Source organism: Petromyzon marinus, chromosome 3 (genome assembly GCF_048934315.1).
Source record: "Petromyzon marinus isolate PM22_M1 ecotype Great Lakes invasive population chromosome 3, UKy_Petmar_22M1.pri1.0, whole genome shotgun sequence".
NCBI classification, from domain to species: domain Eukaryota; kingdom Metazoa; phylum Chordata; class Hyperoartia; order Petromyzontiformes; family Petromyzontidae; genus Petromyzon; species Petromyzon marinus.
The window spans coordinates 15,462,322-15,479,905 of NC_133669.1; the positions used below are offsets into that span (position 1 = coordinate 15,462,322).

At 45.1% G+C, this 17,584-nt stretch overlaps 1 protein-coding gene across 1 annotated transcript; it reads right to left on the reverse strand.

Annotated features, from left to right (window-relative positions):
- Positions 1-6,613: 6,613 nt before the first annotated feature.
- Positions 6,614-17,242, reverse strand: LOC116955045 (uncharacterized). Its single transcript, XM_032975998.2, has 8 exons — positions 16,873-17,242; positions 16,127-16,173; positions 12,593-12,616; positions 11,800-11,856; positions 10,040-10,108; positions 8,615-8,688; positions 7,671-7,712; positions 6,614-7,081 (listed from the first exon to the last, which is right to left on the reverse strand). The coding sequence occupies exons 1-8, from the start codon at positions 16,928-16,930 to the stop codon at positions 7,027-7,029; spliced, it is 426 nt and encodes a 141-aa protein (XP_032831889.1). The 5' UTR covers positions 16,931-17,242; the 3' UTR covers positions 6,614-7,026.
- Between the last annotated feature and the right edge of the window lie 342 nt (positions 17,243-17,584).

Sequence of the window (17,584 nt, forward strand, 5' to 3'; positions counted from 1 at the left end):
CCCCTCCCCCCTCCCCACCTCGTCATACGGCGTCACAAAAAGTCAGACCCCCCCCCCTTCAATTTGACGTCACAAAGCTCTGCCCCTTCCCCAAAACCATATTTCCATTTAGAAAATAAAACATGCTTCAAATCGCTTTAAACTATTGTCATTGTAGTGACGAAAGCATGTATTAAAAGGAGGCGTTGGAAAGCTGAAATTTAGCAAAAAATGCACTTTAAAATATTCAACGTCGAACTAAAACTGCAGATGTTCAGAATATTACATTGAAATTCTCTTATAATTATAAAATATTAAAAGCAATTATAACTATAAAAATACTTGAAACTTTGTAGTAGAATAAAGCACAATGGAGAGTACAATTATAACAATCATATATTCATTCCACAGAATGAAAAGCCCTGGTAGAATCATTACAATAAAAATGTTTAATAACAATCACATTTTTTTACAAAATGTATGCTTCTCCATTCTCCCATAGAGAGCAAAATGCTTCTTCATGGAATAAATAAAAGGTGACCTTATTAAATCTTAATAATCAAATAGTTAATAATGAAAATTTATAAAAATTTGTGTTATGACAATTCTATTGTTTATTTTTATTTAAAGTTGCGCATTTTGATGTGACGTCACATTTCTCAAACACACTCTCCCCCCCTCGTCACACATCGTCACAAATGTCTGACCCCCTCCCCTCCCCCCCCCAGGTGTGTGACGTCATTTATGGACGGCCCCCTACCTGAGCTCGGAGGAAGATAATTATAAGCGACGAAGTGTAGAGATGTTAAGTCGTATTTAGGGGAATTATGCTGTCATATTTTTGTGAGACAGAAACACGGACACGGGAGCAGGTTTACAAAAAAAATGTTGCACACGAGCCATTCGTCGAGGCCATATCTATGAAATACGTTTGCAAATGTTAGGACAGATTTTACATCTGTGATATTTCAGATAAATTGGTGACCTGGTGAGGGTGTTTTTTTTTATTTCAACAGGTGCGCTTTGGTAAAGTTATTTCTGAGGATGTTCATTTTAAAGCTACATTCATGGCTCATTGTGTGTGATCATATTTTATATGTCAGGTTTGAGGCAGAGACAGTCAAAGGAGAAACGTAATTCACAAGGTTGTGTTGGAGTCCTTAAAGCAGAGAGAGAGAGTCCTGGAGTTCAGTTTCCAGGTAGATTGGTTGACACAAGAAGTGTATCAACGGGTCTACAGGGTTACAGGCAGAGGTTTGATACAGGAAGTGTATCAACAGCTTTCAGTGGTTACAGGCAGAATGTTATTTAGGCCACTCCCGGTCATCGTGGTGTTCTGGGTTGGTGGTCGTTCCCTGCCTCCGCCGTATGCTTTCAAGGAGGGAGAGAATTCGTTGTTGATTAACCTCCCAGGTTTCCACATTTCTGCAACCGGTGACTCTGGGTGTTTGACGTCCACAGTACCGCCGAGTACAGAGACTGCGAGTCTCACAGGCGTTCACCCTGCTGCAAGTTGTGACAGTCGTGTGTTCACTACGTCAGAGCTCGTGTCTTCACTGTGTCAGAGCTCGTGTCTTCACTGTGTCAGAGTTCGTGTCTTCACTACGTCAGAGTTCGTGTAATCACTGTATCAGAGCTCGTGTCTTCACTGTGTCAGAGTTCGTGTCTTCACTGTGTCAGAGTTCGTGTCTTCACTGTGTCAGAGTTCGTGTCTTCACTACGTCAGAGTTCGTGTAATCACTGTATCAGAGCTCGTGTCTTCACTGTGTCAGAGTTCGTGTCTTCACTACGTCAGAGTTTGTGTCATCACTACGTCAGAGCTCGTGTCTTCACTGTGTCAGAGCTCGTGTCTTCACTGTGTCACAGCTCGTGTCTTCACTGTGTCAGAGCTCGTGTCTTCACTACGTCAGAGTTCGTGTCTTCACTACGTCAGAGTTCGTGTCTTCACTACGTCAGAGCTCGTGTCTTCACTACGTCAGAGCTCGTGTCTTCACTGTGTCAGAGCTCGTGTGTTCACTGTGTCAGAGTTCGTGTTATCACTGTGTCAGAGTTCGTGTCTTCACTGTGTCAGAGTTCGTGTCTTCACTGTGTCAGAGTTCATGTCTTCACTGTGTCAGAGTTCATGTCTTCACTGTGTCAGAGTTCGTGTCTTCACTGTGTCAGAGTTCGTGTCTTCACTGTGTCAGAGCTCATGTCATCACTGTGTCAGAGTTCGTGTCATCACTGTGTCAGAGTTCATGTCTTCACTACGTCAGAGTTTGTGTCTTCACTGTGTCAGAGTTCGTGTCTTTACTGTGTCAGAGTTCATGTCTTCACTGTGTCAGAGTTCGTGTCTTCACTGTGTCAGAGTTCGTATCTTCACTGTGTCAGAGTTCATGTCTTCACTGTGTCAGAGTTCGTGTCTTTACTGTGTCAGAATTCGTGTATTCACTGTGTCAGAGTTCATGTCTTCACTGTGTCAGAGTTCGTGTCTTCACTGTGTCAGAGCTCGTGTCTTCACTACGTCAGAGTTCGTGTCATCACTACGTCAGAGCTCGTGTCTTCACTGTGTCAGAGTTCGTGTCTTCATTGTGTCAGAGTTCATGTCTTCACTACGTCAGAGCTCGTGTCTTCACTGTGTCAGAGCTCGTGTCTTCACTACGTCAGAGTTCGTGTCTTCACTGTGTCAGAGTTCATGTCTTCACTGTGTCAGAGTTCATGTCTTCACTACGTCAGAGCTCGTGTCTTCACTGTGTCAGAGCTCGTGTCTTCACTACGTCAGAATTCGTGTCTTCACTGTGTCAGAGTTCGTGTCCTCACTGTGTCAGAGTTCGTGTCATCACTACGTCAGAGCTCGTGTCTTCACTACGTCAGAGTTCGTGTCATCACTGTGTCAAAGTTCGTGTCTTCACTGTGTCAGAGTTCGTGTCTTCACTACGTCACAGCTCGTGTCTTCACTGTGTCAGAGCTCGTGTCTTCACTACGTCAGAGTTCATGTCTTCACTACGTCAGAGTTCGTGTCTTCACTGTGTCAGAGCTCGCGTCTTCACTGCGTCACAGCTCGTGTCTTCACTGTGTCAGAGTTCGTGTCTTCACTGTGTCAGAGCTCGTGTCTTCACTACGTCAGAGTTCGTGTCTTCACTGTGTCAGAGTTCGTGTCTTCACTGTGTCAGAGCTCGTGTCTTCACTACGTTAGAGCTCGTGTCTTCACTGTTTCAGAGTTCATGTCTTCACTACGTCAGAGCTCGTGTCATCACTACGTCAGAGCTCGTGTCTTCACTACGTCAGAGCTCGTGTGTTCACTGTGTCAGAGCTCGTTTCTTCACTGTGTCAGCGCTCGTGTGTTCACTGTGTCAGAGCTCATGTCATCACTGTGTCAGAGTTCGTGTCATCACTCTGTCAGAGTTCATGTCATCACTGTGTCAGAGTTCATGTCTTCATTGCGTCAGAGCTCATGTCATCACTGTGTCAGAGCTTGTGTCATCACTGTGTCAGAGTTCGTGTCTTCACTACGTCACAGCTCGTGTCTTCACTGTGTCAGAGCTCGTGTCTTCACTACGTCACAGCTCGTGTCTTCACTGTGTCAGAGCTCGTGTCTTCACTACGTCAGAGTTCGTGTCTTCACTACGTCAGAGTTCGTGTCTTCACTACGTCAGAGCTCGTGTCTTCACTGTGTCAGAGCTCGTGTCATCACTGTGTCAGAGTTCGTGTCTTCACTGTGTCAGAGTTCGTGTCTTCACTGTGTCAGAGTTTGTGTCTTCACTGTGTCAGAGTTCGTGTCTTCACTGTGTCAGAGTTCGTGTCTTCACTGTGTCAGAGTTTGTGTCTTCACTGTGTCAGAGTTCGTGTCTTCACTGTGTCAGAGTTCGTGTCTTCACTGTGTCAGAGTTCATGTCTTCACTGTGTCAGAGTTCATGTCTTCACTACGTCAGAGCTCGTGTCTTCACTGTGTCAGAGTTCGTGTCATCACTGTGTCAGAGCTCGTGTCTTCACTGTGTCAGAGCTCGTGTCATCACTGTGTCAGAGTTCGTGTCTTCACTGTGTCAGAGCTCGTGTCTTCACTGTGTCAGAGTTTGTGTCTTCACTGTGTCAGAGTTCATGTCTTCACTGTGTCAGAGTTCGTGTCTTCACTGTGTCAGAGTTCATTTCTTCACTGTGTCAGAGTTCATGTCTTCACTACGTCAGAGTTCATGTCATCACTGTGTCAGAGTTCGTGTCTTCACTGTGTCAGAGCTCGTGTCTTCACTGTGTCAGAGTTCATGTCTTCACTGTGTCAGAGTTTGTGTCTTCACTGTGTCAGAGTTCATGTCTTCACTGTGTCAGAGTTCGTGTCTTCACTGTGTCAGAGTTCATGTCTTCACTGTGTCAGAGTTCGTGTCTTCACTGTGTCAGAGTTCATTTCTTCACTGTGTCAGAGTTCATGTCTTCACTACGTCAGAGCTCGTGTCTTCACTGTGTCAGAGCTCGTGTCTTCACTGTGTCAGAGTTCGTGTCTTCACTGTGTCAGAGTTCATGTCTTCACTGTGTCAGAGTTTGTGTCTTCACTGTGTCAGAGTTCATGTCTTCACTGTGTCAGAGTTCGTGTCTTCACTGTGTCAGAGTTCATTTCTTCACTGTGTCAGAGTTCATGTCTTCACTACGTCAGAGCTCGTGTCTTCACTGTGTCAGAGCTCGTGTCTTCACTATGTCAGAATTCGTGTCTTCACTGTGTCAGAGTTCATGTCTTCACTGTGTCAGAGTTCATGTCTTCACTGTGTCAGAGTTCATGTCTTCACTACGTCAGAGCTCGTGTCTTCACTGTGTCAGAGCTCGTGTCTTCACTGTGTCAGAGTTCATGTCTTCACTGTGTCAGAGTTCATGTCTTCACTGTGTCAGAGTTCATGTCTTCACTACGTCAGAGTTCGTGTCATCACTGTGTCAGAGCTCGTGTCTTCACTACGTCAGAGCTCGTGTCTTCACTGTGTCAGAGTTCGTGTCTTCACTGTGTCAGAGCTCAGGGATCTGAGACTGCAAGTTGCTCCTGAATCAGAGCTCAGAGATCTGAGGCTGCAAGTTGCTCCTGAATCACAGCTCAGGGATCTGAGACTGCAAGTTGCTCCTGAATCACAGCTCAGGGATCTGAGACTGCAAGTTGCTCCTGAATCACAGCTCAGAGATCTGAGGCTGCAAGTTGCTCTTGAATCACAGCTCAGAGATCTGAGACTGCAAGTTGCTCCTGAATCACAGCTCAGGGATCTGAGACTGCAAGTTGCTCCTGAATCACAGCTCAGGGATCTGAGGCTGCAAGTTGCTCCTGAATCAGAGTTCAGGGATCTGAGACTGCAAGTTGCTCCTGAATCACAGCTCAGGGATCTGAGACTGCAAGTTGCTCCTGAATCACAGCTCAGGGATCTGAGGCTGCAAGTTGCTCCTGAATCACAGCTCAGGGATCTGAGGCTGCAAGTTGCTCCTGAATCACAGCTCAGGGGTCTGAGGCTGCAAGTTGCTCCTGAATCAGAGCTCAGGGGTCTGAGACTGCAAGTTGCTCCTGAATCAGATATCAGGGGTCTGAGGCTGCAAGTTGTTCCTGAATCAGATATCAGGGGTCTGAGGCTGTAAACTGCGCTGGCACGAGGCCCGAAGGAGTTTCCAGTCAATACTCCATTGCGCGGTTGGGTGACTTTCGGCGGGAGATGCGAGTTGGTTGATTAGTGATTGTTTAGTTGTGTTCAATATTAAAGTGTATTTTGTGCAAGTCAGTTATTCGCTTTCGGTCGAGCTGCGCTGAGGAGTGGCTGTGTGCTGGGAACTCGGGTGCGCTGGACTGCTTTAAGAGCTTTGAATAGAGGTCCTATGTAGGACTCTGACGGAACTGACCCAACCCTCACTGACCCTTTGTGTATGAGAGATATTGTGTGTATGTGAGACAGTGTATGTATGTATGTGGGGAGCGATAGTGTAGCGGTTAGCGCACTGCGCTATGAACCTGGCGACTCGGGTTCGATTCCCGCTCACGGTCAACACCAGTGACGATTATCTGAACCGGTCCCGGGTCTCCCCTAGGTCGACTCAGCCTCAAATGAGTACCTCGTGCGGTGTGTAAACATTGCCACTAGGGAGACAAAGGCGGTCGGGCGTGGTGCTGGCCACCCACCCCCTCGTGTACCGATCCGGCCTTCATAGGTGCTCGCTAACAGCACTTGCCCCTACAGTCTGTTAAGGCTATACGGGGGATCTTTGTCTTTTGTATGTATGTGGGGAGCGGTAGTGTAGCGGTTAGCGTGCTGCGCTATGAACCTGGCAACCCGGGTTCGATTCCCGCTCACGGCCAACACCAGTGACGATTATCTGAACCGGTCGACTCAGCCTCAAATGAGTACCTGGTGCGGTGGATAAAAACATCGCCACTGGGGAGACAAAGGCGGCCGGGCATGGTGCTGGCCACCTACTCCCATTTGTGCCGTACCAGCCTTAATGTGGTGCTACTTGCTAAAAGCATTTGCCCCAACAGCCTGTTAAGGCTACAAGGATAATCTTTGTATTTTGTGTGACCTCTGAGTTATTCGGCCAACCATACCATAGCCCTGACCCTAGCCCAGGCCAATCACTCTTGGCTGCACCGTGAAGGCATTGAGACTTAATTCCCACAGTGAATAATTCAGTGCAAGTCAGGCCATGGATTCTGCACCTTTATTGTAATGTTGCGTCATCCCGAGAGCACTGCCGACAGCGAGCGCAGGTTCAACACTTTATACATCATGCGAGTTTGAGTTCAAGTCAAGGGTGGGGTAACGGTTAATGCAAGGGTCATCATTGGCCTACGGACTGGGCTTAGGGTTTCATTTAGAGTCAATTTTTAGGTTCAGGTTAATGTTAGGAGCCGAGTAGGAGCAAGGGGCTACATTCAGGGTTCTTGCTATAAGTTCACATTAATATAAGAGATAATATTAGTGTTATTGTTTAAGTTAAGATTCGGGTTAAAATTAAGTACAGTATTATGGTTAGACTTAGGTATTAGCATTAGGGACAGGGTTAAGTATCCGGGTTAGAGTTATTGGTAATGGTTGCAAAATAAGGGTAGGATCCTAGTTAGGAATTAGGATTATGGGTTAGAACTTTGTGATGATGAAGGTCTTGTAGCAGCCTGCAACAGAAAAAGAGATTATAATAGACAATATAAACAGCATCCATATAATAATTACCACCACCCATCCATCTGCCAGACCTTTGCCTAATGTTACACATCACAGTTTTCCAGCATTAGTTCGGGTGGGCCTGACGCTCTATGTCAAAATCTTTCGGTAAGGCTTGTATTGAACCAATGATGCTGAAATTAATCACCTCCAGAAGGCCTTGCAGTTGATGGAAAGTGTAAAAAATACGGTATTTTTTTAAGTGAAGGGAGAGATATATGAAAATGCATTTCCTGCGTGTTAATGTTGACATTCTCCACATCGATGCTAAGGATTATTTTTCATTGTATAGAAATTATATTTGTGGTTGCTGTTCAGAGACTTTGTGTACTGGATACTTGCTCTGGCACGCAAATACAAGTGTCATGTTTCTGCCCTGATCTCTGCATCGGCTTTAAACAGGCCTTTGACACCATCTGGCTTTATTGCGAGTCTTGAGAATTTTGGGCATTCCTGAGAAATTAAGCTGATAGAAAACAACTGTCACGAATGATTAATAGACGAATCAATAATTAATAATTACGTGCACTTTGTTTTTACCTGTCAGGGGTATTCTGTAGAAACGAGTCGGCCATTATGTGCCTGAAAAAAAATCACCGTGCGTATTAGTACTCTGTTTTTTAACCATTGCATTTATGTTCACGATCACGAGCGCATTGTCAATCCGCTTCTTGATGTAGGTCTCCCGATGCTGTCCCACACAGACCTAACCACCCCGTGATCCATATCGTGAGCTGATTTCATCGCTCGAGCTCCCCGGTGGCTGTCCTCTCAGGAATGTTTCTCTCCTTTTCTATTCCATTGCCAGTCTCGTGCCTCCGCTGTCATCCCTTCTCGCCGCAAAGTGTCCCTTCTAACCACGAAGTGTCCCTTTCTAGTCATTAAGTGTCCTGCCGAATCACTATTTAGTTTCCTTGACAGCTAATGTACCATCTCTAACATTTCTTTGTTCCCTGACCCACTTGCTCCTCTTTTTGTCTCGGTGTAATTCCCAAGCATGCACCTCTATCTATGCTTCTCTTTCCACTTTTTTGAATTTGTTCATTTTTTGTCGGCAGTGTCCCAGTGATGCGCATGTCATGGGTGGCGACATGGACTGATTACAAACACTGTAATAATGCACACTGGTGTGTCACTTTTCATGATAAAATTAACATTTACAAAAGCACTACATTCGGCTCTTTGTTTTTACATTATTGAATAATCTAATCCAGAAATGCCTTCTATAATTGCCCTGGGCATATGTATCTTTGTTTTCAAGTTGTGTCCGTCCAACAATTACTTTATTTTGATGAGCAAGCTTGCGAATTAAAAGCACTTATAAATGAAGAAAGTATTACACGTATTAATCTAGTACATACATTTCAAAATGAGCAATTAAAATGAAAACACCATGATGTTAATTAATAAATACACTGGTAAATTCAGCTCAAGTTACAAATAGTCGAATACAAACAATGGCAGCCAGGTGCGGGAGCCCACACCTTGTGATGCGGCGCTTTGAAGCCAAGAGTTTGAGGATTACATCGGGTTTCGTGAAATTCCCACACCCACTGCGCTGTAAGATGAACAGGAGATAGCAGTATAACAAATAGGTTTGTGGACCCATATGTGCGTACATTTCACTGATACCCCCCCCCCCACCCCCGTATCTGTGGATATTCCTTAGGCGCTGCTGTTTCCTCGAAAATGCTAAAAACTAATTAAATAGAAATGGTTAAACATCCAAAAGCCACTTCATTTTGGATTAAAGAGCCTTCAGCTCAATAAGTTTTCCTGAGTAGGAGGACTACTGCTGTTGAATGCCCATAAAGTGGTACTCATTTATTGACCCTTGCAGGGTGATAGGCTGTGGCGACCCCCAACAACCTTCCAATTGTGTGGCGCTGAGGGCGTGATGGGTTTCTTTTTCATTCATGTTGCTGTGTGTCCCTGTGCTGTTTCAGTTTCGTTTTAAGGTGCACTGATGCCGACTTTATTGAGGGCGATAACGGCACGTAAAATTAAGCTTGATTGATTGAAGCGCTTAAAAGCACGACGCCACCTGATCTGATTACATATTGTACACGTGCATCGCTGTCACTGTCTGGAATTCTCTTCCTTCTCATTAGGAAGCCAATGGAGCTCTGCACTTTCAAATATAGATTGAAAACAAATTTCCTTCTAACTTATTTTTGTGTTTAGTATGTTGTCCTTCCCCCAACCTCTAATTAGCACAGTTGGCTACGTACATTGTGAAAGGACTTCAGCATACAGGCAGTTCTCAACTTACGAGCACCTAACTTATGAACACCCGCACTCAGGAACCAGCTTACATGAAAAACATACGGTATTTAAATTTGACTTAAAACGCGAACTCGCACTTGCGAATTGAACCGCGGAACTATTTAGTTCAGCAGAGCGATCATCCACGAGATGTAACGAGACAGCCTCGTGCAGAGCGTGAGTGTGTGTGGGGAGCAGTAGCATCGCGGCTGGCGTGCTGCGCGAACGAACGAGACGACCCCAGCTCCATTCCCGCTCATGGCCCAACACCAATGAAGATTATCTGAAGCGGTCATGGGCCTCCCCTAGGTCGACTCAGCCTCAAATAAGTACCTTGTGCGGCGCTGGCCACACACCCACTCGTGTGCCATGCCGGCCTTCATAGGTTCTCGATAACAGCACTTGCCCCAACTGTCTGTTAAGGCTATACGGGGGATCTTTGTCTTTGTGTACGGTGCGTGTGTGCCTTCATAGGTGCTCGCTAACTGCACTTGCCCCTACAGTCTGTTAAGGCTATACGGGGGATCTTTGTGTGCACGTGCCTTTCGTTTTTGACAAGTAATATTTTGCCGCATCTACGCCTGTTTTATCTTGTACACTAATTTTTGTGTCGGACGAAGAGAGAGATCCAATGAAGTGCATACCTGTATTCTCCGCAAGTGCTGCTGGTACAGTTTGGGAACCAGATTCAGCAGCGGATGAATGACTCCCGACTGAGCAGAATGTAACAAATAAGAAACAAAACATTGTTATTATTTTAATGACAATTTATTTTATTCAAGAAAGCCTCAAAAGTCATGAGACTTTTTCAGGAGAGTTCCTGCGTTGGGATTTTTGGCCAAATCCATTGAAGAGTGCTTTGCATGTGGGAGGAAACCAGAGCAGCATACAAGGGAATTACTCTCAAACGTTCTGCATAGATGGATTCAATAATCTATTGCACTGCGATCTGTTGGCTACTGGCATTAGGATCAACATTTTTCAAATTCGAAAATTACCCGTAAATTACTCATTTGGAATTATACGTATCAATCATCCCACTAATGGCAGACTAATGCCCCAAATTAGACTATCCTGGTCTCTTGCACGTAAATAAATACTATTTACTTATCATCTATTTTTTATTAAAATAAACAAAAGCAACTTGTCAATTAGGTTTAATGCAGATATCGCCAAAAACCAAATAGTTCTTACCTTGTGGTTACACGCGTGTCCTGGGCTAGCGCGCATTTGCAGCACCATTAATGAGGACAATTTTTACTTAAAAAATCGAGTCCAGGCACTCAGTCATAACGCTATAGGGAGGCTAATGCCTTGACATTGCAGTTATACGAGTGAGAATGGAATCATAATTATGTTAATTTTATGCTATGAGGGCACATTTTACCGTAACTTTTAAGTATTTTGTTTTAATTACGAAGCTTCAAACAGCCAGGAAACACATCCTGGGTGTGGAGCTACAAGAGCTGATGAGTTTTTTTTTACATTTAACTGAACCTCTTTCATCTAACACCTAAATTAGGGGTCGAACCACGCATAATTCCTCCAGGCTTGAATGACAAAGTATGAGAATCTAGGATTGATGTCCTATTTTAACTAAGCCATGGTCACTGAGATTATATATGGTGCAAAGGAGACAAAGTAGATTGTGCTTATGGAATTTGGCCTACGCTTCCACGCTGACTAGACGTATTGGAAGATGTGTGAGGACCCACAAGTTTACCCCTCTGCATGCGAGCCAGCCGTAAACTGTGGTGTTGTACCCATTTATATTTCTGGATGGACAGAAGCAAGGTGGATGTCAGGAACTTGCTCATTGTTTCAACTGTCGCGCAGGGAGGTTGAACCATCGACATCTGAATTGCAAGTCAAGTGTGGCGACCCTTACACCACGGCAGCATCCCTGTCATTAAAATGGAAGTGTAATGTTATTGAAAATTACGGTAGGGTTAGTGATTATAATATTATCACGTAGATAGGTTCTTTTCAGTGAAGTCGCGTAGATAGGTTCTTTGGAAGAGGTGTGAGGACCCACAAGTTACCCCTCTATATGCGAGGGTCTTTGAACCTATCTTACGTGACTTTACCGAAAGACCCAAAGAATATGAATTCCTGTAGTCACGAAAGCCTTAAGTCAAGATTTACAATGGTAATGTTATAACACAATATTGATAATGCTGACAATGATAACGCTGAGAGGAATATGATGATTATCGTGGTAACGTCATGTTACTGATAATGGTGCTAAACGGCAATGTACCTATGATGGTGAAGATTGACGGTGTTTAAACGTGCATGCTTATTTTAGTCATTGCAATGGTGCTAACGTCATGTTACTAATAATGTAACGTGTGGATGATGATGTACAGTATGTGATAATGTTAGGTTGAACGTATTCTCTTACCGGTCCAATGTTGGGCGTATGCGCTGTGTTGTGAATTTGAGAATAATGAAAGAGGAACTGTTTGGATACACACATGTATACACGTGTAAGTAAACATGCAGACATGCATAAATCACATTGATATACGATCCCAGTAAAATCTTTCAAAGCGGAACGTCAAGCTATGCCAGAGAGGCTTCCCGAAATGTTTGCGGAGATATGAAATATGGTAAACATCTCGAACTGGAACACGTTTTGCTTATTAATTCCGTGCGATTAAACCCCAACCACGAGAGAGGGAGCAGGGTTACTACAAGCAGAGCCACGTGGTAAACTGAGGCCACTCAAGGGCACGGGTTTACCACATCAGCCATCCTGTTATCCAGAATATTCAGTGATGATTTTATGTAGGCAGGGGGGGACAAAATTACTTTTTTTTCAAACCACGAAAAATAATGCTTTGACGATAACTTGTTACAAGCCTCCCAGAAAACACTTTAGGGTAACGTTGGCATGTGATTGAAATCGTTGTGCCAACGTTGGGCCAACGTTCCACGTTTACTGGGCTGACGCTGTGGGTTGGTTCCTAATAGATTAAGTGAAGAACGCGTGCGCAGTGCTGCGTTTGTGTCGCGTGAAGTCGTGGGTTAACTACTGCTACGAGTACTCTGGTTACTTAACAGGGAGTTGGGTTAGGTTGTAAGTAGTGGATCAAGTCTAGGTGGGTGCGTGGCGTGGGGAGAAGCGTGGGGTGTGGGTTCCTGTCAGCACTTGCGTGGTGTGCGTGTGTAACGCCACGTACGGACGCACTCACTCGTTTATCTTCAACTTTCGGTTTCTGGTTGCAGACACAAACATTGAATTAAAAGTGAGAAGCACAGCCTGATATTATACGAATAGCTACATCTGTAAATGTATGGGCTCGTCTCCTGTACACATCCCCATGCAACGCTGGGGCAGCGTTGGTCGACGCTGGACCAACCATTGTTGCATATCAACTGGGGAATAGGCGCTCGCAACAGAAGCTCGGATGCCCGCACACTCTGTCGCATGCGTGTTCCCGTCCCCACATTGGGTTTCAAGCAGATGTGGTAGAAGAGTATTACTCCGCTTGCACGAATTCCAAATGCAATCAATCGTGTGATCAATTCCACGGGAATGGAGATTCCGAACGGGACACGCAAACTAATCACCAACACATCGAACACAATCTAATCACCAACAGATCTAACACAATCTAATCACCAACAGATCTAACACAATCTAATCACCAACAGATCTAACACAATCTAATTACCAACAGATCTAACACAATCTAATCACCAACAGATCTAACACAATCTAATCACCAAGAGATCTAACACAATCTAATCACCAACAGATCTAACACAATCTAATCACCAACAGATTTAACACAATCTAATCACCAACAGATCTAACACAATCTAATCACCAAGAGATCTAACACAATCTAATCACCAACAGATCTAACACAATCTAATCACCAACAGATCTAACACAATCTAATCACCAACAGATCTAACACAATCTAATCACCAACAGATCTAACACAATCTAATCACCAACAGATCTAACACAATCTAATCACCAACAGATCTAACACAATCTAATCACCAACAGATCTAACACAATCTAATCACCAACAGATCTAACACAAAGATGGCAAGCTACCTTTTTTGGATGTCCTAATAAAAAAGAAACCTGGTGGTTGAATGAGCCACTCTGTCTACAGGAAAGCTACCCATACGGATGCTTACCTGAAACCGGATTCCCACCACCATCCATCCCAGAAGAATTCCCTCATCAAGACTCTGCACCATAGAGCCCAATGCATATCCGACCAGGAACACATAGCCAGTGAACTCAAGCACGTACACCAAGCTCTTAAGGCTAATGGTTACTCCGACTACACAATCCGCAAAGCTATCACTCCAACCATGAAGAAGGACCCTCTTGAGGAGCCTTTCAAAACCATCACTTTACCCTACATTGCGGGGATCACAAAAAAATCTCCAAAATCTTGAATAAACACAAGATCCAGGTCCGATTCAACACAGTACATAACATCCGTGATCTGGTTCCGTCTGTAAAAGATGTGGTTCCAGACATACAGTACCCGGGAATCTACAAACTAAGTTGCCTCTGTGGTAGTAGTTACATTGGAGAAACCAAACGACATGTCTCGGACCGCATTCGTGAACACAAAGCAGACCTAAAACACGGTAGGACCAACATCTCGGCCGTGGCAGATCACTGTTATAATTCAGTAGGCTCACATGACATTGACTTCTCCAAGACAGAGGTTATTTGCAAGCCATCTGGCTACCATGAGAGATTCGTTCATGAGGCTATCCACATATACAAACACAGAGATAATTTCAGCCGAGAAGATGGATTCTGGCTTTGCAATCATTGGAAGGATTTGTTAAACCATTTCGGGTCTTAATTGTTTGTTCACGCGTACGGTGGCTTTCAGACCGCATCCATTATTTCCGCCTCCCCCTTCCTCTTTTCCGAACATAGATGGACTCGTCCATCTGAACAAACTGTCAAATCGCTCTCCGTGGTGCTAACGTTAAAAATTACTGCCACTTTTTTAAAATTATCTTGCCGTTTGTTTTCACACATGATGATGATTGCTTGTGTTGCAGTCGAAACGTCGTGAGAATTTTATTGTTTTATATTTTTATTATTGTATTGTTTCCCTTCTACGTGACTTTACCGAATGAACCAAGAATATAGATCTAACACAATCTAATCACCAACAGATCTAACACAATCGCCACGTGGGTTTCCCGTGGTCCCTGATAACTTCTCTTCCACGGCGCCCAGCGCAACTCAGAAGGCACGGGTTGTTTTGCTTTTCCACTGCAGAAGCCGAGACGTGCCGCTCTGACAGTTACATGCAGTGTGTGGCTTTGATATTTTAAAAACAAATCGACGAGGCGTGTAACGCTGAGTTTCGAGTTGGTAGATCACAGATATACAAGACAAAGATTCCCCATATAGCCTAAACAGACTTTAGGGGCAAGTGCTGTTCACGAGGAGCTATGAAAACCGGCACGGCACACGAGGGGGTGGGTGGCCAGCACCACGTCCGGCCGCCCTCATTTCCCGTGTGGCGACGTCAACACACCCCAACAGGTAATAATTTGAGGCCGTGATCGGAAATTTAACTCGGTGCCTCTGGATTCGTAGCTCAGCACGATAACCACTGCACCACCGCTCCCCAAAAATAAAGATCCCCGTACAGCCTTGATATACTTTTGGGGCAGTTGCTGTTAGCGAGCATTCACACACTCACAAGCACTTCTTCAGCGTCCCAAGCCTGCTTTCTCTCCTTCGACCCGCTCCGATTTACTGATCGCCAGTGTTGATATTTTTCACTTTGGCTTTACTCGGTCTCAAGCCGGATTTAGATGTCTTTATTTAATGTAAGGCAAGTGTCTAACGGGTTGGTTTCAGCTCGGCTCGGCAAATTACCAGTGATGTGGATTCCGTGCTGGCTCGGCTTGGATGAGCCAGAGGAGATATAAATATCCCGCATAGCAGGACACATGGTGCCAAAGATATCATTGCATAGACGCGTCCAATGCGCCTGCCTGCTAGGCAGTGTAACAGTTCCATTCTTTTTTTTTATCGCAGTTTGTTTCAATTGTGAAAAGAACGGTCACTAGCAGCTGTAGGGATCACTTAAACTTTAAAACATGCTAGAAATCAGTAAATATCTATTCTTACACACGCAATGCGATGCATGGTATAATGAGCTAAGTAATAGACGCATCGTTATACTACTGCAAGTATTGTCTTGTAATTCTGTTACCCAGGAATATTCCTACACAGTCCACACAGAAAACAATACAATCACACTTTTACACATGCACACACACAAAGACACCCCCCACCCCCCCCCCCCCCACAGACTTTTGGGATAAGAGCTGTTCGCATGCACTTATTAAGGCAGGAACGTCACACGAAGGAGTGTGGATTGCCAGCGCCACGCTCGACCGCCTTTGTCTCCCCCAGTGATGGTGTTTGCACACTGCACCAGCCACTCATTCAATGCTGAGCCGACCTAGTGGAGGCCCCAGTGTCGATTACGATAATCGTCACCGATCTTAGAACTCGAGTCGCCAAGTCTGTAGTGCAACGCCACGCGTGTTTCCTTAACACACACAAAGACAAAGATCCCCCGTATAGCCTTTGCCAGAATGTTTGGCAAGTATGAAGACATTCACACGTACAAAAAAAACCCTTTCACAAATGCACACTTGCAGTACACACAGATACGTATGAACGCACACACAAAGACCGCATGCTTACGCACCATAATATTGTTGCCGAATTCTGTACAGGGCCGATGTATGTAGCCTCCTGTTAACGTCAAGAGAAATACATCAATTACTTGTCTCACACAGACACGCAAACAGATAAATGTCACGTCAATCGCGAATAGGGTAATGCAAACGCTGCAACACAAACACGTCGAGCGCTCACACAAAGACAAAGAATTCCCCCCCCCCCGTACAAATTATAACAAACTGTTAACGATAACCTATGAAGGCCCGTATGGCACACGAGGGGGTGGGTCGCCAACAACAAGTCTCCCCAGTGCTAATGTTCATCACACACGCACCAGATACTAATTTAAGACGAGGTTGACCTATGGGAGGTCTAGGACCGGTTCAGGTATTTGCCACCAATGACGGCCGTTAGTGGGAATCGAACTCTCGTCGCCGGGTTTGTAGCGCCAAACGCTAACCACTTCACCACCGCTCCCCACACATAAGACAAAGGCACACACAAGCACACGTGTTCATACGTACGGACAAAAATTCACACACTACCAACCACTGTCAACCACTGCCCACTGGTTTTGTCAGGATTGGAAGCGCATTGAGTCAACCACCGCTGCCACGCGCTTATTTCCTAAAAAAACATCATCCATGGTGATCTCACTCGTCAATTCTGTATATGACGAGAAGAGCGCACATTCATTACTGACAGACACACAGAATTCCCACAGTTAACACGGCGCGTATAATTATTTAACAGTCAATCAATGGACGTTACCTTTGCAGAAGCTTATGAACAGCATAATCACCACGATGCTACCGACTGCAGCCTTCATAGCTAAAGGTAACTTCTATGATAGGCTACCGTAAGCACAAAAAAACACCCCAAAAAGGGTCTCTCAATTATTTTTTGTCAGCTTCTCACAAAGCTCCAACAGTTAACAAACAAACAAACAACAACAACAAAAAATGTTCCCAAAGGGGAAAACGCCCAACAGATGCTGTGCTGGTTAAATCAGAGACAGCCGAAGACAGCTGCTGCGGTAGATGCCGCGTTATCCCTGCAGCCGAGTTCTCACGAAAGTTGAGAACGAGACGAGGCTCGCCACCTCTGCTTGGTCAGTCTGCGATGTCGGAGCCTGGAGTCGAACTCGCCCGTCTCACGTCGGCTCTGCGTCTTTATAGCAAACAGCGCCGACGTCACGCGCGGACGAGCCAAACAGGCGTCGTCGCGATCCTGGTAAACGCGCGTGCGTGCGCGTGAAATGAATCAGCGTTTGCGTGTACGTGTCAACAATTTCATTGGCCGGGACGTAGGTGTATGTGTGAGTATCCACTGTCAACGCCGCCGTTGTTATTATCATCATCATCAGTCACGTTTTCTCCACTGCTGGAAGAACGCGCGTGCCTGTGTGTGTGTGAAATTAATCATTGTTCGTGTGTGTGTGTAAACGATTTCGTTGGCCGGGACGCAGTATCACTGTCAACAC